Source organism: Hippocampus bargibanti, linkage group LG14 (assembly GCF_051943395.1).
Source record: "Hippocampus bargibanti isolate YZ-2025 linkage group LG14, ASM5194339v1, whole genome shotgun sequence".
NCBI classification, from domain to species: Eukaryota; Metazoa; Chordata; class Actinopteri; order Syngnathiformes; family Syngnathidae; genus Hippocampus; species Hippocampus bargibanti.
The window spans coordinates 14,689,049-14,717,003 of record NC_142747.1 but is presented as its reverse complement, the minus strand read 5'-3'; the positions used below and the strand labels follow the sequence as shown (position 1 = coordinate 14,717,003).

The window sequence follows — 27,955 nt, the reverse complement described above, 5'->3', positions numbered from 1 at the left end:
ACCTATAAACGATTGCATGTTTGCTCAATATTTTGTTTAAATGGTACAACGAAAGCCTTGTGAGTCCGAAGTTCTTCCATACTTGGACTTTGTCTTATTCATTTGTGTCTCTTTACTTGTGAGACTAAAATTAAACAACTCTTATACATTTCCACAAGTTTATTTACAGTAGCATAGAAAATATTCACATAATAATTATTGACCAAAAAAGTTTCTTATTTACTTTTTGGTCAAAGGATATTTGACATATAAGATACAAATATCAATGAATTGGTACCTTTTTGCATCATTTATATCTACAGACTTGCTGCGCTGCATGAAATCAGATATTTTGTCTAAAATTGTTAAAAAAAACAATAATCGACAAATCTTCACTATAAACTTAATGAGAAAAAATACACAAAACAGAAAACAAACATATACTGTTCTGCATTTTGCGGTGTATAAGGCGCATCGGAGTATAAGATGCACCCACAATAAATTGTGTATTTTCAAACCTATTCCATATATAAGGCACACCTGACTACAAGGCACACCTTCAATGAATTAAAAAAAGTTTCCCAAATATACTATATAAATACATACAAGTTGTCCAAACATAAGGCGCTACAGTAGAGGCTGGGGTTACACACAACTTCTATGGGGGGGAAATGGAGTCAGTGGCTGGGGACAGGAGTTGCGAGACTTGTGGTGGCTCAATATTACTTCACATATAAGGCGCACCTATTTATAAGGAGCAGGGTCATCTTTTGAGGAAAATTAAATATTTTGGGTGTGCCTTATACACCGGAAAATACGGTATTAAGAAATGTGCCAGAAAAAAAAAAAATCAGAAACTGCTGTGAGCATTAAATGTTGGGGAAATGCTTTAGGTGGATAATGTCAAAGGGAAAATTGTGTTTGCATTTAAAGTACATTTGATCATTTATGACATAAAATCAAGAACTCTTCTGACACTTCATTCTTATACATTAAAAAGTTTTGTTGCTTTTCCTCACCCACGTTTGGTATGTCTAAATTTTGAAAAAAATGGCTTACGTGCACCTAAGATTGGGTGGTCGACAGGTGGTTAACTCCATACTTACATGCATTTTATCTGGGTACTCTGGTTTCCTTCCCGATTCCCAAAACATTCATGGCAGTTTAATGGAGCACTTTAAATCTTCCCAAGATGTGAGGGTGAGCGTGGATTGTTGTTCACCTACGTTTGCCTTGCGATTGGCTCGCACCCAGTTCAGGGTGTACCCCGCCTATTGCCCGAAGACACCTTGGAATGGCTGTAACTTGCCCTATTGCGCATAGGCAATTTTACAAATGCATGGATAGATGTATAGGGATTGAAATCCCAGTCAGGGGTAAAAACCTATGCAGGTTGTCTCACAAAGAGCATCCCTGACAAGGGAAATGTATTGTTTTGTCTTCTTAGAAAATAACATTGGTATTTTTAACCACAGCTATAATGAAAATCTCATAACCCATCTGTTGAAATCTTTAACAGATCAATATGGGTCGTTGCCTTTGCCAAAGTGCTGGGACTCCTCTCCAGCCCATATGCTGGATAGCAACAACGTAACATTGTCCCTGACTCTTTTGAACCCGGGCTGAGTTATTTCATCCAATTTGGGTTACTACTTAGCCAGTTCTTTGAAGAATTTATGTCCATGTTGATCACTATGTTGTGAGTCAACAATGCGCAAAACAAACAATTGTAAGGCGACGGTGTTTCGATGTATAGTCTCTACAATGACGTGTCACTGCACCGAATGCAAAATGTCCTGGATGAGAGCGGACAATTTGATTGAGAAGTCTTGCAAGGAGCCAATAGGCTGTTCAGCCTGGGAAGGACTGAACTGGATGTCCAAATCCTCCTCCATTGATACGATCAGCCTATCAATCCTGCTTTGGAAAGCTTGGTGTTGCTGCGTTGAATCCTGACAGAAACGTTCCACCGTGGCCTTAAGAGGCTGCACAGTTGGCGACTGATCTCCGAGCTCTCCTTTTAGAGCCTCCAGACTATTCTGTGCCTTCGTCTTCAGTGAAGTCACTTCCCATTCTAGCCTCGAGCTAAATCCCTGCCAGATTCCTGCATTAGACGCCTCTACCTCACTCATTTCCCTCAGGTGTTCCGTTAGCTCTCTGATTTTAGTCAGGAAGTCAGTAATGATGTCAGCCAGCTTGGAGGCGCTCTGGTCCAACGTTTGCACCATCCAGTGGTGGGTAATCGGATCCGGGGTGGTCCCTGCCGCATCCAGACCATTCAGGTACAGTCTGACCTGGTGGCACAGGTGGTGGGTGTTGTTATGGAGCTGCTGGGTGAGTGGGGCCAGGCGTTCCCTCATACTGGCTAGTGTGGAGGCGAGCTGGATCGGAGATGGAGCCAGCCTCTTTCTCAGCTCGGCCAGCTCCTGACGCAGACGGGCTCGAATGCGCTCCGACTCAGCGACGATCTTGCGCTGCATCTCTTCCGATACCGAATTCTTGTAGTCATCCTCCTGGTTGTAGAGGCCGCGGTCGTCAATGTGGATCTTGTAGATTTTACTGTGAGACATAACCACTGTGTTTTAGTGTGTTTTTAATGGATGACTACTCAGTTTCAGCTCTCAATATTGTTTCAAGTCAATAAATGGTCAAAATATTCCATCAAGTGTTTAACATTATGGGATGTGGGAGGAAACTGGAGTGCCAGGAGAAAAACCACATAGGCACAGGTAAAATTTAACTCATACACATTTAAAGATGCAATTTGTATTCAGAGTTGCTATATTCATGGCTAGTTTTTAAAAGATGCAGTTTTTAAAGTCCTACAATTGTGGAACTTATTTTTTTGTACATTTTGTCTTACTTTGACATATTTCCATTTGTGTTTAATGAATTCACGCAATTACTTTTTTGTTTATTTGATACAACAATGAGTATGAGTAACATAGTCTGGGTTTTTAATCATTAAATATCCAAAGTTAGATCAACTTACTCTGCTTCTTTTCTGATTTTTAACTTGGGACGAGCCTGATTGGCGTTGGTATCAGCCCAGCTTGCCTCGCTTGTGTCACGATGGAGCGGATAAGCTGCAAGAAGATATGTAGTGAAGTAAAGTACAACTGTGTTGTCAATAACAACATAATACCATGGGCTCTATTTTTAAATGTGTATTAAGAACATATGGAACCAGCACTATAATATACTGAGAATTATTTCATGAAAATACCTGAAATTTCCAAGATTGCAAAGGCGCAAATGATCAAGATCACCTTTCCTGAAAGCATGTTTTCTTTTCTGTCGAGAAAAATATGCATTACATCAATGACAGTGGGGAGAAAATTATGTTTTATGATATTTTTCCATTCATCAATCAAGGAAACAGAGAAAAAAAGTGGGTGATATTTACCTGAGCTTCAAGGGGCTACAGAGCGACCTTTCTACCACTGTCAGCCTTATAAAGAGCCTCGTTATCAGACCCTGACTGTGTCAATAGTCAACACGTGGAGGGTTACACGGGTGGTCGAACACAACATACACACACATTAACCTATTTAAATCTTTTAATTTATCAGCAGTGAGTGATAATGTTAAACCACATTGAGATAAAAGTCCAGAAATAGAAAAACAAAAAGAAGAAAAAACAAGACATTTTGAATTCTAATATTATGGGAAGACTGCACAGTGATTATCTATTCGATTGTGGACAAATGAGGCGGAAGTTGATCACAAAAGGTTAAACAAGTTGAAATTGTCCAAAGTAAGATTTTGTACACCAGAAAGAAGGCATCCTGCATTTATTCAACAGGTTCTGTATGTTGTGATCGGAAGAGCTGCATTAAGTGGCAGATGAGAGTGAAATTTGTCCTTTGCTGCTGAAGCTGCTCCCTCCATGATCTGACCTGGGATTAGCAGAGGAGATTGGATGGATTGATGGTGCAAAATTGTTGGATTTAAGTTTAGGAATATGTCATTGCACAGTATTGAACAAGTTTGACATGTAGACGAATGAAGCAAATACTTGATTGAGCCATTAACTACCCAATTTACTACTTAAGTCTCAACAGATATCCATTAAACAGTTGGCCACGCACAAGTTGCTTCAATTCCTCTATTTATTATTTTTTTGTCTAATTACTTTTGATAACAAATGCAGAACATAAAATAAGTCAGTCAATGAACACCATTACGTAAATGGACTTTGGCACAAAAATACAATGGCATTGCAGTATATTCTTCCACTTAGCAAGTGTAGTGCTCGTGAGATGACGTGTACCAGTATGTAGGTGAAAGTGGAGACTTGGGTAAACTATGCATCATCACCTCAAGGTCATAGTCCATGGCTGCCACGATGAATGAACTGGATTACAACAGTCGTACAAAGTATGGTCAACACAGTAACCGGGAATGTAGAGCTTCCGATTCATAAAAAAAAACAGATTTTTTCCCCCTGCATGTCAGTTCCACATGACACACACACAGGGTGAGATGTTTAGAATGAACACATTCAAAAGGTCTTAGAAATATGGAGCAAAGTATGATAATCTGATTTTTTTCATCCACACACACAGACAGACGCACTCACACACCTCCAGCTGTTTGCCAGTTAAATATTTCTGCGAAAAGCCTCTCTGGGACAAAAAAACAACTTAAACAAAACCCTGAAGACCATACAGAAGCTTCCCAGAATTTACACTTGCTTTCGAGGTAAGACAATCTAGTGACGTAAAGAATGCCCAATAATTTGAACAGCGCAAACATTGACTGTTTACCGAGTAAACATGGTGGAAAAATGAAATGTTGTTGACTGACAAGTTAAAATGGAATGTGCCACCCTGCGAGGTTTTAGTTTTGGTTTCCTGATTGAACTGTGTCAAAGGTATATAATATTTAAAACCGTTAAACCTTTAAATATTTAAAACTTAAAAACTTTAATGAATTGGAATTTGGAAAGAAAACTGTGTAGTCTTATATTTCAAGGAAGGACAATTGATTTTCAGATTGAATGCATGCGAATCCATATCCAGTCACAGGGACTTCATCTTACCCATGTTGCTAATTAGGGCACAGAAAAAAGGATGAATAAAGGCTTAGATTTTAGGACACCATCTTGTAAAAACCTTCACAGAGAAAAGCTGCTCTCAAGCAAATCCACACACCAAATCATTAATCAGTTTCATGATTCCACAGAGTAAAAAAATGGAGCTATGTGATACTTTCTAATCTCTCTCCGCACTGTCACTGTCACTTTACCTCAGCCGCTTTATGAATCATTTAGCATGCTAATTAAAGTCATGTGGGCGAAACATTAGCTCACATTACCTTTTGCTTACTATGAGCAGACACTTGGATTCAAATGTGTGGCGCTATATGCGGTTGACGCCATGCCGAGAGGATGCTGTGATCATTTCATGAGGTGTCTTTCATGGTGGTTGTTTATTTCCTCTGCTTTGTATCATGTTTATGGGGTCAATATCAGCCAATCTACCAGAGAGAGGCCATCCTGTCAACCTGGTATGTTTGAACATGTCTTATACAAATATACGAGCAATAATATTTGGTGCATTGAGTTCCCTCCTAAATGTTGTGAATTTACCGTTTTAGGCACATATCATGATAACATGTAACCTTATAACATGATAAGCTGTCCGCTGTCGTAACACGGTCACTGAAAGGGTTAATAAATATTTGCTCATTATTTGCCAAATTTGAAGTCATTGTCAAACAGTGGGATGCAAAACCGTAAATGCAGGAGCATCTCTGATAAATGATTTCCAAGTGTTTTAAATGCGATCTTATTAATTGACAATTTTAACTCACTGACATTCACAAGTTTTTTCAGGAATTGAAAATATGACGTAGAGCGCCATTCCCGAATTTGTTTGGGTTTTGTTTTGGTTTTTTTTCATGCTTGGGTGCCGATAAAGCGCTGGCCATTGCCTCTGGCAATGTTTTTTTCTTTTCCACAAGGGGACAGCATTTCCCTTTTTTCCATGTCAGTGCTTTGATTCAGCTTCAGCTCTTGTTAAAGCGCTATATAAATTAATATGCATGTACAGGTATTGCATTGTATTTTGGACAGCCACCCTTATTTCATATAACCAGACCCATATCATTTAAGAATTCACTTTTTTCTGATGAAAGAAGAGAGTCGAAGGTTAACCAATCGAATTTCAGCCATCATTTCAGAAATCTACCTGGACGCCTTCGCAATCAGTTCTGCAGGCCCTGTCGCATTACAATAAGTGTTGATAAAACTGCTTTAACCAATTAGATTTCAAGTTGGCGATACCAAGGCCTTCTCATAGGCCTTATTTCCTGGCTAACGGTACCCTCTAGTGGACTTGTAGGAAATCACATCAAACTTTTTTATCTGAGTCGCAGTCGCAGCTGAAGTAAAGGTTTATAGTCATAAAATAATTAGTAAGGGTTGTATTGATTCAGACGTAACACTAATGAAGGCTATTATGTGAAATGCACAGCTCACCACTGAATGAGCGCCATATGAATACCTCTTGACCATGTTGAAGTAACTTCTTTGTAATGATTATTTCTAAAACCAGGCTTTTACTGCCTCCCGGAAAGCGTCACACCAATTCCTTGTCCAAGGGGAACCTATGGTCCTGATGCAGGCAGTGTAAAATTAGAAAGCTGTCTAAAGTGTCCTCCTCACCACTACTGTCCCCGACCGGGTCTTTCCGCATCCATCCCGTGTGGATCTATGGCTCAACAGCCACTGTCTGGACAAGACACCTGCGTTTGCCTGGGAAAGGGACAGAACTTTCAGGTAAGAATTTTTCTGTCCAGTAATAGGATGCTGAATCAATAATTGTCTTCAGGCTTCCTCTGTTTGTTCTCAAACCAACTGCCATTTTTGGCATTTTCCATCACATGAAAGTGTTGAGGTTTTACATTGCACGGTGAGAAGCAGGCAAGAAACCCAAACAATCAGTAGCATCACACTGAAAGATAAGTAGATCAGGTTTCAGAACAGTGCGGTCATCTTTCCTGCCTCAGTTTTGCCCTCGTGGAGAATTTGATTTGACTGAAATTTCCAGATAGGGTTTAGATTAAAAACTGTGTAATGAAAAAGTAAAAAAAAAGACTGGATAGAGTCTCTGCCATGTTTTTTTCATTAGAATTTAGCAGAAACAGTTTACCTGACTCAGAGATTTTGCAGTCATATACGTGCATATACACAAGAAATGAATTGCAAAATATGCAAATCTATCTTCACATCAATAAAGACACCAATGGCATAAGAGACACTAATGTCAGACTGCTTCCTAATTAAAAAAATGTGTGGCCACCCCTCGTTCAGGATATCACAAAGGTCATTGGAAAATCAGTTTTCAGCTTATCACTAGTACTACCAATTATGTTTTGTTTTGGGGGAGGATTGTGGTATAACTCTATACTGTATTTTTAGAAGAGGCAGATTCAAATTGATGAAAGGCGCATATTGCGACGGTAATTACAATATGAAGCTGGAATTGTGTGTCTGAAAAATGAAGATAAACTATAGCGCAGACACTGCAAAGTCATGCAAAGCTTCCAATGAGATTAGGCTGCCATATCCAAAACAGAAAATCATAACATAACCTTTTGTGATTGGATTTGTAGTTATATAACGGAACCTGGTTGACTTTTCAACAGAGGAGTGACGGGCAATGCCAATGTACCCTCGACTATCAACCGATCAACAGTGATGATGTTTGTGTGCACAAAGTGTACAGTATCTGCAGGGATGGAAAAACACGCACTCAACACGGAGAGTGTCTGGACCGACATGAGTGGTCGCTTCACTGCAGGACACAGGTTAGGCTCACGCTGACAACACAGACACATCCACAAAACTTTGTAATTACTGTCAATGGTGCATCAAGAAAGAGTTAAGATGAGTCTGGAGTGTTGTGAACACTTTCTTAGATGGATTGCCTTTAATATTTGACATTGTCACATCTCATAGTATTGCAGTAAATGCTTGATTTATGTCACCATCACAACCAGAGTGTAAATAACCTTTCACCAAGTTACAGAGTGAACATTGGCACAGTTGAGGGCAGCTGATGATCATTTTAAAAGATGAGCGCAGAGATTACCTGCATCGAAATAAGTCGTTATCTTTGCTCTCTCTTCTGCAGGTGTGTTCATCTGCAGAAGACTACGAGGCTTACGACGGAGAATTAGGTCTGTGTGTGTGCGCAGAGACTCCCGGGCGAGCTGCATGTGGCGGCTTATGCAGGAAAAGGCTTGCGATTGAACTGGAACTCCGGTGCAAATCCAGTGGTGAACTGGAGTTGGTATTAGGTTATCAAAGTCAAGTGAGCAAAGGGCAGTTGGTAAGCACATGTGCTTTCACATCAACATATCAGGATTACTTATATTGGTATAGTCAACCCCATAAGTATTGCAAGGTCCATTCATTTGTTTTTGTTACATGCCAAAGACATCTCTCTTTCAGATTGAAAACATGAGACAAAGTTCAAAGTTACAGATTTTATTTACTGTTTTTTTGTCTTTAACAATTCAGCCTTTTGTTAGAAGCCACCAGTGACAGGTCGTGGATTTCATCGCGAGGCCTTCAGTAGTGCTACGTCTGAATCAAGTGTGGTGTGATTTAATACAAGTCCACTGTAGAGGGTACCATTATCCAGAAAATAACTGACCAACTTTTCTTAATGATGTCAATTTTTTCTTGAAAAGTCCGTCTTGAAAAGGGCTTTAATCGTAAATCTCCAACCAACTCCATTTCTTCTCCTCCTTCAGCCATTGTGGGTGGACAAAACTGCTATTGAATGAACAAAATATATTTGCTTATGCAGCTCGCTACGACACAGTGTGCTAGCTTTGGACAGTAAGCAGTTGTCACGAGCGGCTTGCTTGAGTTTGTGAAAACTCTGACGTTGACCAGGGCCTTCAAGAAGGAGTTAGTACCTCTCTTGGGTTGGCAATTCAAAATCTGATTGGTTAGAGCAACACATTTGACACGACAGGCCCCGCAGAACTGATTGTGAAGGCGTCCAGGTGGATTTCTGACCTTGGCAACAAATGATGGGTAAAATGTCATTGGTTAAATGCTTAAATACGAAAATACACATCTGGAAGCAGCGCAACAGGGGTAAGAAAGGTAATGAAAGGAAGCTGAAAGACAATTTAGAAAAGCCTCTCAAGTGTCTTGTTGACCTACGTCTGCTAACCGATATTGTTGTCTGTGTGCAGGTGTCCGACTTGTCCGGTACTGTGTTGGACATCCTCTTTAAACTGTGGGACTCCCACGGGAGCCTGCACTGTGGCAGACACCTCATCCCTTCACGCTCTGTTTACATTGTTAGGACAAGCGGTTGGGAACACACACACACGCATACAACCACTTTTTCTCATTGTCTTGTTTCTCAATGCATGTCTTTTTGTCTTCATGTGTATTGTGAACACAGAAGCAGGCTTTGTCGGCCTGCATGGTGGCAGCCTCCCAGAGGAACTTCAGCAACTTTTCATGTCATTAACTGATGTTCGCTTTGATTCCCAGAGAGCACATGGTTTGACTTCTTAAAAAGAATAATAAAATATCTTAATTATTATAATTAGAACAGCAGGGCTCCATTGGTCCAATCGGCAAGTATTTATTTATTTATTTAGTTGTATTAAGTTCATCCTGTCTACCTGATATCTAACTTAAAACAGATTATTTTCTTAGAGACAGTGTATTGTAGGTGTTCAATTACCTGACATGTTTCGGCGTACACTTCCGCCTTCGTCAGTGTCACGGATGCTGTTGTGACGCGCCTTTTTTCAGCTGGTGTTACTATAAGGGCGTGAGGACTTCCCTGTCAGATCTGACAGGTAGGCCACACCCTCATTGTAACACCAGCTGAAAAAAGGCGCATCGCAACAACATCTGTGACACTCTGACGAAGGCGGAAGTGTACGCCGAAACATGTCAGGTACTTGAACACCTAAAATAAACTGTCTGTAAGAAAATAATCTGTTTTACGTTAGATATCAAGTAGACAGAATGAACTTAAGCCGTTAAACCCAATTTTTTTGTCACGGGCCACATTGTAGTTACAGTTTCCTCTTGAGGGCAACTATGAATTTGAGGAAACCTATAGAATGTTTCATCTCCTCCACATATTACAGAACACAGAATGCAAAACAATTTAATGAATTACTAGTTTGTAAATCTGAGGGCAAGAATAATGATTGCTATTATGGTTTACATGAGACAATTTGAAATTTTGGTTCGGACTTTAGCAGGCATCATAGCACTTGACATGCTTGATTTGCTTTCGCGGGACCTTCACTTTGACACGTGTGCTTTAAAAGTAGCTGTTATTTTCTCCGGTGAATATCGTGACTATCTGTAACACTGACTCAGGATATTTCATGCTCTTTTTAGAAGCTTCTGTCCTTCCCTGGGACATAGTGGAAAATATCAACAGCAGTGGCGGGAACATGAATAGTAGTAATAAGCAAGAATCAGGAGAAAGTGTCACTGGAATTATCAACCCAATAACTTGCCTCCACCTGGGTGATGTTCTATTGTTCACTGTCAGCACTCGTGACTATCCTCAGTATGATATGTAAGCGACCAGACTGGTTAAGGTGTTTAAAACAACCACGGACACTGAATTGTTTTTCAGTGACAACCTGTACAACACAAACAACAATTTTGACTGGGGTCCTCTGAGAAAACTGAAAGAGGAGCTAACACTGTCCTGGACACCTCCCAGCTTCTTCTCAATTATCTTTGACCAGCCTGGAGTGTATGTTTTTCGACTCAGCAGCCAACACTACAAACGTATGGTCAGTAAATTTAGCATCCAAATGGAAGTATGCTGTTAAAACAGTTGATGACAGAAACATAACGTAGTAAGGGCAGTATAGTAGTCTGGTTTTCAAATCTCAGATTTTATGTTCTCCCAGTGCTTGCTATAGGTTCTGTTGATTTGACCTTCGCCATTGTCCTTCACCAGTACGTGCGAGTGATGCTTGCCGGTGGCCAGTGTTACGAGCCGGGACCCTTCTTCTCAACTATCCCACGTCACATGACAAGAATGGGGATCAGGAAGAGACGGAATCTCTTACTTCGTCCTGATTGGCTTGTGACGGGAGGACTTCTGTTTGGAGCTGCCCTCATCTTGTGTTTATGCGTGATCGTTTTGGTTGGTACAATACTCACAAAAAGTTTGGGTAATTCAGCTTTGGGGTGCGATATCAGGGGGACCTTAAAATACACTATTGCCTTTACAGTTGTATAACTCCAAAAATGAATTAACCGATACCTTTCATGGTTCTGTCAACTTTCTTTATTTTTTTGACATTCTGGTCTCTGAGATGATGTTTGCCCATTCGGTCACCCAGCGTTGACTCCTGATAATTGCCAGCATCCCATTTATTTCATGCTGGCAACTGTCCACGGACACCAGGGTTCAGTGTTACAGTACTTTGGGATTTTTTTTTTTTGCTAGTTTTAATTTTATTCTCGCTTGTATTTCTTTAAATCCAGTAATTTTTTATTAGGTTTTACAACAGACCTTTTAATTTAATTTTTCCAAAAAATACTTGTGTTTAGTTACATTTTATTCATTATTTTTTGATAAATATGTTTATTTCAAGATAAAAAAGGCCGTATTTAGTAATAAACTAATTTTCAAAAGACTGCTTGACCATCCTTTTTATGGACAAACAATAACACCATAATAACCAGTAAACCTCTAAAATTAAATTCTCAAATTCATAAATGATAGAGATTAAAAGTGAACATTAAGGATGTTTTTGCAATTATAGGACGTTTTTGTTTTGTAAATGGACCCTGTCATTTTAGTTACTTTTAGCTTTTTAAAAAACACTTATGTTTAAAAGAAAAAAACAGGTTGTATTTTTAGATTTTGCCGGGAATATAGAGAAATGAAGCCTACAGGTTAAAGTGGATTACAAATGCTTTGTGTGTACAATGTGGTTTGTAAAATAACCATTCTTCAGAGATCCAACTGATGTTCCAGATCCTTTTCCATGAGTACGGGTGGCCTGAGAAGAAGCCAATCACAGTGCGGTATCACTCACGGCAGTTGACTTATCACATGGACGATTACGCATCAAAGGGTTCAACATTGATCTCGCAAATGAAGATTCATAGAAAACAACAAGCCGCATGTAGACTAACTTCTATTCAACCAGGTAAATTCACACATGCACACACGGTTCACCAACACACTCACACGAACATCGTGAGGGCGCCTTTGTTATGCAACCCCTGCAATAAACAGACAAAATGTTCACTTATAAACAAACGAAATACATGCACATCTTGACAGTTGATTGCCCAATTTTGTGGCGTCTGATGTAACACAGTCACTCCCATAGAACTAATTACAGCCTAAAGGCTCTCATCTTATGCACTCATGGTCGCACGCATTGTTGAAATCATAACAGAGGAATTTTGCAGAATGACCTCGCTTGACAAAAACAATGAGACAAGTTTTTCTTGATTTTTACATGCATGCTGCATTTCTGGTTTGGATCTTGAATTTATCAGAAACTGCAACTTCTGGTTGAGAATTTACTTGAGTGAATCTGAACTTCTTTGCATTTATGTTTGGCAGCAGGGTTCCCGGAGGAGTTCTGGGATTACGAGCACCAAGTCGATCTTGAGGCCTTCAGCAGCAACACTTTCTATAACCTCTTGCTTAAACACAGCGTTTCGGTCACCGCACGGCTGGGACAGCTCACCATAGAGGTGTACAACTTAACCCTCACATTGTTACATGGAGTACAGATGCTCCCCACCTTACGAACGAGATACGTTCCAGGCGGTAAGGTGAATTTGTTCGTAAGTTGCTTTAATGCTAAATTATAGATCGAATGTATGTTTAAGTCAAACACTGAACGCAAATGTTCGTAAGCTAGGGAGCGTCTGTATCTTGAATTAATTCTCTGCTGTGTTTACTGTTCCAATCAGTACGCCAAAATGTTGTTTCCCAAATGTGCTCATTTACAGTGTTGTGAGAAATGTTTTCACAACAGGTGTTATCCAATTGTCAGTTTTCGCTTTGTTTCTCCTTCACTCTCACATTTTTCAAACATTATCTTTCATGTTATCTTTTTTCATTCTAATGGTTGTCATATTGGTTTTATGTTTCATGATATGTGGCCTTGTTGTTTATTGTTTCATTGTCAGAAATTTCACTAGTATTTGTTTGGTTTGTCAAATCAGTGGGGGTTGGGGGGGATTTTATCCAACTTTATTTATGACACCTTTTTAACATAACTGACTGCGTGAAATTGGACCTCAATGGAGCTGTCTATATTTTTTTGGTTTGGTTTACAAATGTAGGTCAAGGAACTATACCAAGGTGTTCTCGAGAAATTACGGCTGCTCCACCCTCGCTTGATGGATGAGGAGAGCACGAGTAACATTTGCAACAAGACGAGGAGAGAGGTAGAGAACGAAATGGGCCGCAGGAGGTCTTTGGCTACACACCTGAGAACGTTGCTCCACACTCAGCTTCAGGTTTGATTGACATACGTCACTGCATGGTGTAAAGAAAAAGCTGATTTTGTGTGTTGATACACATTCTTTTCCACTTGACGATCTCCAGCTTTTGAGGCGAGAGCAGGAGGCACAACAGAAGGTCCACAGTGTGTTTACAGCTCATGTGCGAGAATGCACCAAAATACTGGGCAAGATCGAGCAGACAACTATTGGACTGTGCCATCAAAAGTATTTTCAGTCATACAGTTAGCACTGAGGTTTTCTACTAAACTCTAATCGTAAACATTTCTCTGTCCTCAGTTTAATCCAGCGGTTAAAGTTCCTGGTGGGTGAGATTGGGGTGCTAGTATCAGCAGAATGTCAGCGCCAGGGGTGCTGGGGGCTTTTGGGGGAAGGCACAGGGGCTAAGCTCCTCTGTCCTGACACAGGCACTGTGCTGAGCAAAGACAGAATCTTTGGTAAGCTTTCTCACTGAGTTGAGCAGACAGAATCTTTGGTAAACTTTCTCTCAACCCTCACACAGGATTGTAAAGAAACACTATCATCTATTGGTACATACGTGTACTGCAACAACAAGCTATTTCTAACTTTTGTGGTACATCAGTTCACTTATTCGAGGCTTTAATTGTGACATCCATTGTCAATTTACATACGTATTATAGTTTATAATGCTCTTTCCAGGTTCTGACGGTTCCCTGCGAGACTGTTGCCCCGCTCATTATGACGCAGTCACCGGCCTCATTCGACCAAATCCTCATAGCCACATGATGCTCAGCAGTGGTCAAACTATGACGGTTCCTCCAAATTTCTTCCTGCATCCTCAGACTGGCCATGTTCTCCCCATTGACGGGAATGTGGCCTATGACCCCGAAAGCTCCACTTTGGTGTTCACAACAGATTTGTGTGCAGGTAGTTAACATTTAGGTTGTTGAACTAAAGAACCAACGTCTAATGATATCAGATAGTAAATAGATTGTCAGTATTGTAAATCACTGCCCTAATGGAGTAAACTCTCGTTTCCACGATATCCTGACAAGGAGACAACAGGAAATGGGAAAGCCCTCTGATTCCTTTCATTCCATACCCAACCTCCTGCCACACAAACCAACCTCTATCCAACCTCCGGCTCAGAGGTCTCCGGCCAGGTCAAAAACTGAAGCTAGGTGACCCCATGGCAGACCCGGATACCGGGGTCCCAGTACCTATTCTTGCCGTTACCATCCAACCACAAACCGGTCTGGTCTATCCACTGGGAAAGACACATATATGCCCGATCACCCGTTTACCGCAACCCGTCCAGATCGGCTATCCAATGCTGGAACCACAGACAGGAAACGTTGTGCTGACTGTTGGCATCGGGCTAGATCAGGTGACCGGTAAGTGAGGCAGCTTTTGATATTTTGAATGTGGTAAAATTTGTTAGTTTCTTGACTTGAGTGCCCCCAATTTGCATTTTGTGTGTGTGCGTGCGCTTGGTCATTGAACAAATGAAACTCAAAAGTCAAAGTACCACTGGAGTTTCTGAACACGTTTGTGTAGGTGTTGTGATGCCAGTAGGGGGTATCATGCTGGGTGAACCCTTTACGGAGCCTCTGAGTGGGCAGATGGCGAGAGTGGGTGGTGCCCGCATCAAATCCGGGCAGCTGGTGCCTCATGCAGGAGGATACCAGACACTTTTAAACAGCAAGGTGTCTTTCGTCCAGTTAATAAGATTGAATTTAACAAAAGAAACATTTGTAACACAAAAACATTTCCCTAGGTTCTGGCAATCATGTTCAAAACTGTAGAGCTCCTCAGTGAAGATTGGAACTCAGAATCTTTGCATCCCCACCAGAAAGGTGAGCAAGTGTGTCGCTGGCACCATGGTATTAGCACAATGGCCGAGGAGCTCCACATTCACTGGAGTAGAAGTCAGCACTGGCAGCTGCAGCTGCAGACCAGACTGGAAGTCCTGCAGGACACCATGGTGGGACTGCATGAAGATGGAGGCTCATTAGGTGAGCGTGTTTCCAGACCTGCTGGTCACTGGCACATCTACAAAGCCCTGACAAAACATTCCTGTCTGGAGTTTGCACGTTATTAGCTGGTAACCAGTCCAGTCTTGCACCAAAAACCAGCTGCAATTTACTACAAAACTTTGACAAACATTTTGAGGATATGCACTCAAAAATAGATGCTATTGTGAGTTCTATGACTCTGAGAAATCATGTGCTTTTTACTCTAGGAGACATGCCCCTGTTAGGCTCAGACACAACAGTACCAGCCTTGTTGGGTATGGACTACCCTGACCCAATGGGATCGGGTCTCACAGTACCCGTGTTGGGGTACAAGACTGACTTCATCTCAGGGACAACATTTGGGCTTGCAGGGACCATGGAGGACCCGGATGGCAATGGTACAATAATAAAAAGGTGGATCTGATAATCTGGTAGAATTCATGTTATTTATTGATTACATTGTAGAGGTGAAACGATTAATCAACAGATGACCAGTAATCTAATTAACTGAAGAATTACTTTGATGGTTTATTCCAGAGTTTGGTTAATTAAAAGATTTCTAAAATCGTAAATATTTTAGCATCTCGATAGGAACTATTCTTAGATTTCGTTAGACCCCCATGAAAAAAGATGACCTATTAATCAGTAAATCTCAATTAATGTATGTTTAACAGGGTAAATTATACAGTATATTTTCGAGTGTATAAGGTGCACCGGAGTATAAGGCGCAGCCCCAACAAATGTTGCATTTCCAAACTTTTTCCATAGACATGTATTAGGCACACCACACTATAAGGCACAACAGTAGAGGTCTGGGTTATGCTCTACTTATTCTACAATGGGAAATGTAGTTTGTGGCTGCTGTCAGTAGTTGCAAGACCTGTTGAGGCTCAATATGACTTCACATATAAGGCGCACCTGCGTATAAGGTGCAGTGTCGCCCTTTGAAGAAAATGAAGGCTTTTGGGTGCGCCTTAAACACCGGAAAATACTTTTTTTTTTAATTCCAAAATGCATTGACAATATAAGATATTAATTGGATTGGATTTGCCTTTATTAGTCTCGCAGGGGAGAAATGTACATTTCACAGCAGCAAAGTTATGAAAGGAATGAAAGTAGAAAAACAAAATACATGAGCTGCTGGAAAGGCAGCAACTCTCGCGGCTCCCCTCTCCCGGCAAATTGGCGTTTTCATGTTTATGTTTGTTAAAGTAATTATAAGTGCCTTGCATGCTGGGTCCGAGAGGACAGTAATTTCATCTGTGCTGTATGTCATGCATATTAGCATATTTGACAATAAAGCTGACTTTGACTTTGAAGTCAAAAGAACAAAAAAAAAAACGAAATAACAAATAACATGACAACACAAAGACACAGAGAGTCATTCATTCTTAAGCACTTTCTGTACCCTCTTTGTTACACGAAGCACTTCCAGATGAAAGAGGAGAGGATCAAAGTGTCTCTTCATCAGTGGATCAGGGACATCATGGTGGAATGTGCACGTCGACGACAAGCTAAATGTTGAAAGCAAACACGCAGCTGTAGCATCCATTGATGAAAAGAGATTGTCTCACATCTCTCACGTGAATCTGCTTCAATTCCAAACCGCGACTTGGACAGTAATTCATTATTATATAATGATGAGCAGCCACCCAATGCATAGTTCAGTTGTATTTAACTTTCAAGTTCATAACATTTCCGCAGAATCTTTTTTTCCAAACAATTACATACAGTAAAGTCTCGTTATATCGATATCGGATATATCGATAGTCCCGGTTATATCGATACTATTTCTATGCACGCACGGGGAAAATTACATGCAAACAGGGTCGGATATATCGATAGTCCCGGTTATATCGATATTTTTTTGGACTCCCTTGAATATCGATATAACGAGACTTTACTGTATATACAATTCATGTATTTTTTTTGTAGAATAAAGTTAAGAAAATCACATTTATATTCAATATATATTTGAGAACCAATCCGCCTATAAAATTGAATGAAGCATTCATATACTGTACAACATACTGTATATTCATGCATCCGCTCTGCAGGTCTGGTGGCGATCCGGTATGGCTCACAGGCGATTGACCCTGTAACTGCCACATTGGCTCCAGTGGTTGGCGCCCGGCTGGATGTACTCACTGACACTGTCGTGCCCATCACAGCATCATACTGGCTGGCGGTAGCCGATCAAACTGACAATATTCAGGTGGGCAGGTGGAGTGGACCAAGAAATAGCGCTTCATATGGATCAAATCAGGTCTTTCTGTTCATCGTTTTTGATGTTGAAGCCAGGTAGAGGCTCTAGCGAGAGAAGTGTGTGCTCGGAACACTTTCTGGCAGCAGCAGAGGCGACGGGAGGAAGACATCCTCTCTGATGCGAACTCCAGTGTGTTTCAGAGTTTTCTCAGAGTGATGGAAGCTGGTTGCTCTCATGAGGTATGAGGGGGCACGGTTAAAAGTAGGATGGACGGATGTAAAACTGGATTAATGTGTACTTATTATTTGCATGAAGATTATATATTATAATTATTATATATTATAATGACACCCCCATTTCACAGTAATATGTTGTCAATTTGTTCTATTACACAGTTCTGAAGCAGTTGATCATTCTTTGGATCGTCAATATGGATGGATGGCTAGTTAGATGTTGGTCACACATTAGGGGAATTATTATTATTATATTGAATTTATTTATTTTTCAAAATACTTTTTTAAATGATGATAGCATTGACTCATTTAAAACTTTTTTAAATGGAAATTTTGTCTTCATTTTCCTCCAGGTCCAGTGGTCAGGCAGGCTGCTAAGGGAAGCTACAGAGGAAATGCACCAATCAGCCCAAGCCGAGGCCCAGAGGAGAGCGGCCCAACGTGCTGCCTTGGCTCTGATTCTTCCCCCGCACGTGTTGAACATCCTCAATCTGGGTAAGGTGCTATGACAGTCATTTTCAGTCAATGGTGAGTCAACTAATTTTATAAGTTACCGTATTTTCCACACTATACCCTATAACTGACCATGCGCCTTATAATCCAATGAGCCTTATATATGTAAAACTTTTTAAAATATGTAATTCGTTGAAGGTGCACCTTATACTGTATATGGAAAAGTTTAAAAATGTGTATTTCATTGAAGGTGCGCTTTATAATCCGGTGTGATTTATTGTCCAGAAACTATGGGACATATACAGTATGTCCCACAAAATCTGTCAAGCCACAAGTGAAAAGCACATTTTATAAGAAATGTAGAGTATGGAATTGAGAAATTCATGTGGAACTTAATATTTGCATCCCTTTATTGTTTCTGTGTGCAAAGTGGATGAAGAGGAATGGGATCAGCATTGCGTTTGGTACACTGAGTTGGTGTCAAGCCTCGACATGATGGCTTTGCGCATGGAGCAGCTGCAACAAGATCAGGACAAATGGAGCTCACAAAGAGGATTAGAGTGGACAGCAAATGTCCAATTTATGGTCAGAATATTTATTGATGGAACGAAAACTATTTAGTTTATATAAAGTAAGTGTCTGTGTTTGATTCGTCACGCCAGGACCGAGAGCAGAGACTGGGGGAATTATTGGAGCAATGGTCTTCCAGGCTGTCAGATTTGAATGTTGTTCTCATGAAGCTGCAGTCTGTTCGTCACCTCTCCAAGCTACGCGGTGACACAGCTCAGGTTGGCACAAGTCCACATATATTGAATTTACGCAATATCTTTTCATGTGAATGAAATTGTGTTTGGTACATGTTGGAAGCATATTATCACAGTGTCACATATGCATTGATCATGATTGTCTTAACTAACACAAAAGTAAGACTTAAAAATATGTCTTAAAATAGTAAAATTTCTTCTCTTAAGGATTATTATTTAATTTCAATTTGTGCGACTTTTACGTTTGTTTAGGGAGTCTTGAGCAGAAACTTCTGTTATAAGGAATATGGCCTGATTCAGTTGTGTCAGCCCAGACCGACTGGGAACGTCACGATTTTGCTCGAAAGGAAGATTTTACCTCTGCTGGATAGAATGAACCAGCTATTTGTGAGTCATAAACAGCCCGTCGATATCAGCACAAACTTCAGTCAGCAGTATGCTTTTGGCACTGGCCTTCAGCCAGATAAAGGTAATATAATTATAAAATGCATTGAATAATTGTGAACATGACTTTGGAGTATCCGAAATTCATTAACTTTCATTCACAAATTTATTCAAGAATTGAAAATATGACCCATTTTTGTTCAGGTTTTGTTTTTTTCATGCTTGAGTGCCGATAAAGCTCTGAACATGGCCTCTGGCAATGTTTTTTCTTTTTGACAAGGGGGCAGCATTTTCCTTTTTCCATGTTAACATTTTGTTCCAGTTTCAGCTGTTGTTAAAGCGCAATATAAACCAAAATGCATTGCATTGTATTTTGTACAGCTGCTCTCATTTCAAGCTGACATAATTCCAGACCCATATAATTTAGGAATGAACTCTTTTTTTCGCATGAAAGAAGAAAGTGTAAGGTTTCTAACGCTATGTTGAATGTTTATATAGTCCTAAAACTCAATATTCTGTGGGTCCTGGAATTTGAGTGACAATGACAAAAACCATGGCACGGGATTGGACACATTTTGCACGTCTGGCAGTGAATGAGTTAAAAAAACACCAACAAAACAACAGCAACACACAAATCATAATTTTAGTTTTAGGTGTCAAATATGCATTTCGGCCTCCGCACATATAAGCCCAAAGCTAGAAATTTTGACTTCCTAATTTTAGTCTGGTATGTGATTTTTCCCCTCTCAGTGTTGCCCCTTTTACTAAGGATAGAACTGCTAATTGTTCTGTTTTGTTTTGGCCAATGTGCATTAAAGGCACCGTTCATATCCTTCCTCATTCTGACAATGATATTCTGTTCATTAGTCACTCGAGCTACCTTGCGTCTTGTGTTACACTCATTTTAAACATGGGTTGAATGGTGATTTTAATAAGCACATACTGGAAATAATCCAGTTTATTTCTGTAGCCGTTGCCTGGTGTCCCAGACCAAAACCCTGAGTGGTTCAAAACAGTGCGTGATTCTTAGTGGTGGTGGGGTGGAGCGTGGGGGCGGGGGCTATTTGGACGATATGCCATGCTGAAAATAGAATAGAATGTCCCAGCTGTTACCCAATTTGATCAAAGACCATCTGACACTTTGGTCAACAATTTGCTTGTGTTTCTAACACAATCACAGCAGACAAATGAAGAAAAAAAAATGTTAAAATCCCATCAACATTTCTTGACAGCAATCCCTCCATCCAGTCACATCGTCGTTCCAACAATTCCAGGTAGCAAACTTTCATGCAAAACTAAATATATAACAGAATGCCACACTCGGTCATCATTAAAATGCTTTTGCCATTGTTCCCAGAGGAAGAGTGGACAAAGCTGCTGGAACTGTCACCTCTATTTCAGCTCTTAAAAGGAGTGGAGCAAGAGCTGAAAGGTGGGTGAAATCAGACAAATCCACGATTTAAAACACACTGTGGCTTGACAAGCAATGGCTATTGAGAATCCTTTTACACTTAAATTTATTAAGTCTGTCGCGTATAAACAGGAGTTGTGGGTAGTTGGCAAAGTCAGTCAATTGGCATCCTCAGTTTCATAAATCAATCTTTCCAAACATTTTTATACATGTATAAATGGTCTCTCGTTTGGCTCAGGGCAAAACGTCAACAGATTCCTGGATGTCCAGGAAGGTCAGTGGGAATGCGAAGGAGAGTTGATCCCATTGAAATCATCCAGCCTGAACCCCAGAGAATTGCTTCTCTACCAGCACGGACTTTTTCTCATGCGGACCTTGCATGCGCTGCACCTTGTTTGTAACATTTCACTTCATATCATTATTACACTCTGCAATAAGCCTGCATTTATTTACGTGGTGTCAACATGCTCGACTAACCAACACGGATGCGTTGTTTTTTTTTCCTCCAGACTCCAATTGTTTCACTCCAAATTGCTGTGAGTCTCCCAAACAACAATTATCACAATAACTGCTTCAAGAATTCTTTCTTTTATCAGGTAATGTTGGTTTTATTTAAATCAAAATACATGAAACGTATACAATACAATACATAATTATTTAGATTGCGCTTTAACAACAGCTGAAGCTGGAACAAAGCACTTAACATGGACAACTATCATTTACAGGAAGTTTGCAAGAATATAAATTATTCTTTATGTTTTGCTATGGGGGCACAAAATGTGACTTTGTTAGGAGGATTGAGAATGTTAAGGATTTGCATAAGGCTGTCACATGACAAAAATGCGATAATAACTTGCGAATGAACCACTGCTAACTAGCATAAAATGAAAACAACTTTTGGCACATCTACCGGTAACAAATTTGTTGTATGTTCCACATACAATAAAGATGATTCTGATTCTGATGTTAATGATTTTGAAATATGTTACCATTTTTTTTTTTTCAGATTTTTTTTTAACTGGGCTAACTAAAACGCAGTGGACAGTCACAAGGGACAGTGATTTTTCTAATAAATCTATCAGTGAAACCTGTTATGTTTTACGTGGTGGTAGAGGATCCCAAAAGGCAGGAGTAGCAGGGTGGACCTTTTTCTTAAATACTAGCTTTTTTTTCAAATACTAGGAAGAGTACACAGGACAAACTAAGTCAAATACGCAAATGTAGTGATGAAAACCAAATTAAACCATAGCAAAAGACTTACCGAAACCTTAGACCGAAACAAAACACACAACAGCAGCACCCATTGATCCAAGAAAGACTGACAGAACGCAGGAAACTAAATACAAGCAAGGTGACGAGACAACAAGAAACACCTGGCGAAACACAAAGGGTTGAGGGAAATGATTGGTTTTCACCCAAAAAAAAAATAAACTGCATCCTCCCTTAAATATGATTGACGTTTCCTTGTGACCTGCCACGACCAGATTTTTGTCTGGCAATTTGGATTGGATTAGCCTTTAATAGTCTTGTAGTGAAGAAATGTACATTTCACAGCAACAAAGTTAAGAAGGAAAGGAAGAAAGGAAGAAATAGAAAAACAAAATACTTGAGCTGCTGGAAAGGCAGCCTCTCTTGCGGCACCATCTTGAAGTCAAAATAAATAAAGAAATAATGTGACACAACACAAAAGACACAGCCATTCAATCTTAATTCCTGAATTAATTTGGGTTTTGTTTTCTCATGGTTGGTTGCCGATAAAGCGCTGTACATGGCCTCTGGCAATTTTTTAGCATTTCCACAACGGGGCAGCATTTCCTCTTTTTCCATGTTAGAGCTTAGTTCCAGCTTCAGCTGTTGTTAAAGCGCTATATAAACCAATATGCATTGTATTTTGGACAGCCACCCTCATGTCAAGCTAATATAACTCCACCCGCATACAATTTAGGAATTATCTCTTTTTTTCTGGTGAAAGAAGAGAGTCGAAGATTTCTAACGCTGCATTTAATGTTGATATAGTCCTAAAACTCAATAGTCTGTGGGTCCTGGAATTCAAGTGACAATAACAAAAAATCTGGCACTGGAGTGGTCTTAAATGTTCAATACCTTCTTTGTTGGTTTGGGGGAAAAAAAGAAGAAAAAAAAGAGACTTTGCCGCTGAGTTACAACAGTGCGGAATTTTATAGATGAAATTTTTGTCTCGGGTGACCTTAACACACAATCGACCCCCTTTTTTGGGTCCAAATACACAGTAAGGCGCAATGGAGCCATTGGTCAGTAAACAGACTGGAATTTCACAGCCAGCACTGGAGTATAAAGTCTCATTCTCAGGGGACTTTTCTTGGCTTCATCTGACTTGAAGAGAGTTTTTGAATGCATTGCATGGCAACAGAAAATGGCATGATTTTATAAGAAGTGTCGTCTTCCAAACGACAAGGTGAATAGTTGGACTCAGTCATTTGAAAGTTAGCAATTGTATTACAATGTTAAGCCAGCGGGAAACTGCACTAATATAACCATAAATGGGCCTTTTCCTCCTGCAAAATGAGAGCTCCTTATTGGACAGATCCCATGGAGGCGGATTTCTGATATTTGTCAGAATAAATATGTAATACCCAATTAAATACACATCTATTTAAAGTAAATATGTATTAAAACATAAAAAGCTTAACTCAGGTAACAAGTGATGCTAGTGAAATTATCCAAACATGACATTTTTAGCTATGACCATATTTTCCGGTGTATACGGTGCATCGGAGTATAAGGGGCACCCCAAATGAATGGTGTATTTTCAAACGTATTCCATATATAAGGCGGACTGGAATATAAGGCAAAACTTCAATGAAGGAAAAACATTTTCCAAATATAATATATAAAGATATAAAAGTTTTCCAAATATAAGGCGCACTACATTAAAAGGCGCTACAGGGGAGGCTAGGGTTACACACTACTTCTCCTACGGGGGGGAAATGGAGTCGGTGGTTGCTGATAGTAGTTGCAAGACCTGTTGTGGCTCAATATTACATCACATGTAAGGCGCACCCGCGAATAAGGCGCATGGTCATCTTATGTAGAAAAGGCTGCACCTTATGCACCAGAAAATACGGTAAATACAATTCTTTTGCAATTTTTTGTCTTTTTGTTTGGATTAACACCATGCATTTTTTTACATTCTGTTTACCTGCAACAATTTTAATATGTACAGCAGAGGTCACGATTGACTGATCAACGCATTATCAATGTATCCTGTATTTTGTTTCTTTTTTTCCTTTCCTCTTCCGGTCATAACTTTGCTGTTGTGAAATGTAAATGTCTCCACTGTGAGACGAATAAATGTGCATCCAATCCAAACCAATCCAATACCGTGTCAACAGAGTTTGCGTAACCTGTCAATATACTCCTTGAAGTATAATTTACCCATTACTGGGGTATTGATAGGATAAAGGTTTTCGCAGTAATCTTTATGACAATGTGTGTTCATGTTGATAGGAAGCAGCCGAGACACTTTTTGTCCGCCGCCAGAGACTCGATTCAGTTGGGGGCTTTTCATTGCTGCTGCTGCACTGTCTGGCTCATGTTGCAACCAAGGACATGAGCGACGATTCTGCTCCAGCCTTTGGAAGACTTTTCTGTAAGGTACTAACAAACAAGCACCCTGGAAATTCATCCTGAGTTCCCGTTGCATTCATTTATGGAGGGTCTTTGGTGGACATGCATCTTTAGACTTTTATTTGGACCTCCTATGTGCCTTAAAACTAAACCAATGCCCCTTTTTCATTATACCTTTCAAACTCATCAAGGTCAATAATCTTCTCCAAAAAGCTTAAATTAGTTTTGAACTATAAACATATAAACGGCAACCTTTCCATGTGATCTTAATTCATCCTTTACACACTGTTGAATGCACATGTCAAACTGTTCAATTTTTCAATTGTAATATTAATCAGTGGCGGGCCATGCATATCACACCTGGGCCTTCAGTGGTGCTACGTCTGAATCAATCCAAGCTGCGACTGTAAATAAAAAGTGTGGTGTGATTTACTAGAGGGTCCTGTTAGCCAGGAAATAACTTGTGAAGAAAGAAATACTGTCATTAAACTGTTTGAGTTTTTACCATAAATATGTGTATTCATGATATGGGGTCAGAAGTCGCTCTTTCACACTGCAAAGAAAAACAGGATTGGGACGCACTTTCGACATTTCTTAATGATCTCCATTTTTTTCTTGAAAAGTCCGTCTTGAAAATTGCTTTGACAGTAAATCTGCAACCAAATCCATTTTCTTCTCCTCCTTCAGCTGTTGTGGTTTGACAAAACCACAATTAAATCAACACATCAATGTCTTTGCTTATGCAGATACGACAGATACAATGAGCTAGCTGTGGCCAGTATGCTATTGTCATTAGCGGCTGGTGATACTATGATTGACTGGTGACTAGAGAATCATAGTTTGCAAAAACGCTGACATTACCCAGGCCTCTGAGCAGGCCCTGCGCATCACCAACTCAAAATCTGATTGGTTAAAGCAACAGACATTAGTTCAAGCAACAGAGTCATTGACACCGCATGTAATGCGACCGGGCCTTCAGAACTGATTGTGACGGCGTCCAGGTAGATTTCTGACCCTGGTAACAAATAATGGCTGAAATGTGATTGGTTAAATTCTTGAATACGAAAACACACATCTGGAAGCAGCACAACAGGGGAAAGCAAAGAAAGACAATTTGGAATTATTTAAGAAGAATTTAGGGACAAAATTTATCAGTCTGTGATTCAGATATTTTTAGGCCAGCAGAGAAGGCCTTGCTGGCACGCGACTGATAATAATTCACAACAAGCATTTGAGCCATGTCTGCACCGGTGCATTTCCCGTTTCTTCATGCTGTTCAAATTACAACATCATGAAACCAAAAAGACACAGCCAAATTAACCAATAGTACTGTTGTCGTAATGCAGTCTACTTCTTATCTAAACCAAAAGTCTCCATTTTTATTTTCTGACAGCCAGCCATCATTTCCAGAATATGAGCATGGAGGCAACAAGGGAGCCACTTTCATTCAGCCCTACCATGCGACTCTTTCTCACTGTGAGTGCCGTGATATAAGGGATTAATTGTTGTCGTGTGCCATTGTAGGTTCTGCAGGCATCTCTTGGGGAGCTATTTCAAACCAAACTGGACTTGGATGTCTCCACCACACAGGAAGCCCATTGTTCATTTCGGGATGAGAAATCCCCTCAGGGATGCTCAAAGTCTTTCATTCCACACAGCTGCGAGGAACCCTCTGCTACTCAACCAAAGCCAAGTGGCGTGAGTACAGAAACAGTGAAGTCAATGCCGCCATTGACTCGCGCAGTGCGTCAATATCTGTGATGGACACTGTCTACATGAGGGGATCCAAGCAAAAAGTAACACAGATTTCTTTGGGTAACAGGACATGATGGACCTTGGGAGTAAACACGGAGAACCAACTCTGGTCTCTCAACTCGAAGCGGTTTTAAGACAAAGAACATCAGCAAGAGAGAAAAACCCAAAGCACCATTAATTAAATGGAAACATGTTTGTAAACATGAAACATAAATTGCATCGTAAGGTTGTCATGTGATTTATTTCAGGCAGAACATGAAGGAACAAATGTTTTGAGTCCCTGAGGAATTCAAATAAAGACACAAGCTGCTCTATAAATTGTGGCACTCAGGATAGAGGAGGCACCATTGGGGGCTGGGGACATGTGTTGGACACTCAGATGCATCACTACTAAAAGTAGTAAAAGAGAAACGATGGCGGTTAATGGCACACTTCACAATTCAGTGCAATATAGTTTTTGGTGTCGCCCAGTGGTTAGCGTATCGACCCTCACAGGCCAATGACTTTCTTCAAAAATGAATCCTAAAATGCAGTGGCGGGCCATGGATTTTGTCACTAGGCCTTCAGTAGCGCTACCTCGGAATCAATCCAAGCTGAAAAAAGTGTGGTGTGATTTACTACAAGTCCATTAGAGAGTACCATTAGCCAGGAAATAACTGACTGACCTTTCTTCATCATGTCCATTTTTTTCTTGAAAAGGCCTTTAAGCGTAAATCTCCAACCAACTCCATTTCTTCTCATCTTTCAGCCAGTGTGGGTTGACAAAAATTGCTATTAAATCAACACAATATATTTGCTTATGCAACTCGCTACGATACAGTGTGCTAGCTCTGGCCAGTATGCTCTTGTTACTAGCGGCTTGTGATCAGAGCAGTTTTCGCAAACTATGATTGGCTCGTGACTAGCCAATCATAATTTGCGAAAACTCTGATGACGACCAGCGCCTTTAAGAAGGCGTTGGCCCCCCTTTTCGGTTGCCAACTCAAACTTTGATTGGTTTAAGCAGTTTCATCGACATATTTTTTATGCTCTAGGGCCAGCAGAACTGATTGAGAAGGCATACAGGAAGATTTCAGATCTTGTTCACAAATGATGGCTGAAATATGATTGGTTAAATGCTTAAATATGAAACCATGAATCTGGAAGCAGCACTCCAGGGGAAAAGTAATGAAATGAAGCTTAAAGACAATTTGGAGTTATTTTGTAAGAATTCATGGACAAAATCTAATTAACATCAGTCTGCGATTCAGATATTTTTAGGCCAGCAGAGAAGGCTTTGCAGTCCTTTACAGACCGTCACTGCTAAAATGCATTAAAAAAACACGTTCACTTCATAAGGTCTTTTGCAATTTTTTGAAATGTTTTTACCCATGCAAAGAATAGGTAGGTACTTTTTTTGAGTATAATATAAGATTACCACACTTACAATTAAAATGGCAGAAATCATTCTTAAATGTTTTTAGAAAATAAGGGAAAAAAAAATCAACTGGAGTCAACATTTGTGGTTTACCGTGACTAAAATTTTCCCATATGTGAATAGGCACATTTTATGCAAGGAATTATTTTTTTTAATGTTGTGATCAATATCACTTTGGTTACTATGCTCTAATGTAAAACATGTTTTAAAAAGGTGATTCGTGATTCTGAAAATGAGTGTAAATCAGCATTAAAGAGA

General features: G+C 40.0%; 2 protein-coding genes across 7 annotated transcripts; one reads left to right on the top strand and one right to left on the bottom strand.

The window, feature by feature from the left end:
• Positions 1 to 160: 160 nt before the first annotated feature.
• Positions 161 to 8,252, bottom strand: LOC148888474 (uncharacterized). Of its 2 annotated transcripts, none has more exons than XM_089013339.1 (4): positions 8,079 to 8,252; positions 3,206 to 3,273; positions 2,972 to 3,065; positions 161 to 2,538 (listed from the first exon to the last, which is right to left on the bottom strand). In XM_089013339.1, exons 2-4 carry the CDS (start codon positions 3,261 to 3,263, stop codon positions 1,752 to 1,754), a joined length of 939 nt encoding a protein of 312 aa, XP_088869465.1. In that variant the 5' UTR covers positions 3,264 to 3,273; positions 8,079 to 8,252; the 3' UTR covers positions 161 to 1,751. The 2 variants fall into 2 exon arrangements, with proteins under 2 accessions (XP_088869465.1, XP_088869464.1); XM_089013338.1 differs by lacking the exon at positions 8,079 to 8,252 and adding an exon at positions 3,386 to 3,406.
• Positions 5,316 to 27,955, top strand: LOC148888473 (uncharacterized). Of its 5 annotated transcripts, XM_089013336.1 has the most exons (32): positions 5,316 to 5,490; positions 6,540 to 6,763; positions 7,633 to 7,794; positions 8,121 to 8,300; positions 9,199 to 9,319; positions 9,414 to 9,515; positions 10,376 to 10,559; positions 10,620 to 10,782; positions 10,953 to 11,141; positions 11,982 to 12,156; positions 12,585 to 12,715; positions 13,313 to 13,489; positions 13,578 to 13,699; positions 13,772 to 13,929; positions 14,153 to 14,380; positions 14,509 to 14,847; positions 15,011 to 15,159; positions 15,231 to 15,468; positions 15,696 to 15,866; positions 17,526 to 17,683; positions 17,770 to 17,913; positions 18,261 to 18,402; positions 18,791 to 18,945; positions 19,023 to 19,148; positions 19,377 to 19,593; positions 20,741 to 20,782; positions 20,866 to 20,940; positions 21,158 to 21,312; positions 21,429 to 21,515; positions 24,406 to 24,552; positions 26,050 to 26,223; positions 26,348 to 27,955. In XM_089013336.1, the coding sequence occupies exons 1-32, from the start codon at positions 5,361 to 5,363 to the stop codon at positions 26,456 to 26,458; spliced, it is 5,076 nt and encodes a 1,691-aa protein (XP_088869462.1). In that variant the 5' UTR covers positions 5,316 to 5,360; the 3' UTR covers positions 26,459 to 27,955. The 5 variants fall into 5 exon arrangements, with proteins under 5 accessions (XP_088869462.1, XP_088869460.1, XP_088869458.1 ...); XM_089013334.1 differs by lacking the exons at positions 5,316 to 5,490; positions 6,540 to 6,763; positions 7,633 to 7,794; ... (1 more) ...; positions 9,199 to 9,319; positions 9,414 to 9,515 and having other exon boundaries at positions 10,280 to 10,559; positions 11,982 to 12,081; positions 12,585 to 12,796; XM_089013332.1 differs by lacking the exons at positions 5,316 to 5,490; positions 6,540 to 6,763; positions 7,633 to 7,794; ... (1 more) ...; positions 9,199 to 9,319; positions 9,414 to 9,515 and having other exon boundaries at positions 10,280 to 10,559; positions 12,585 to 12,796.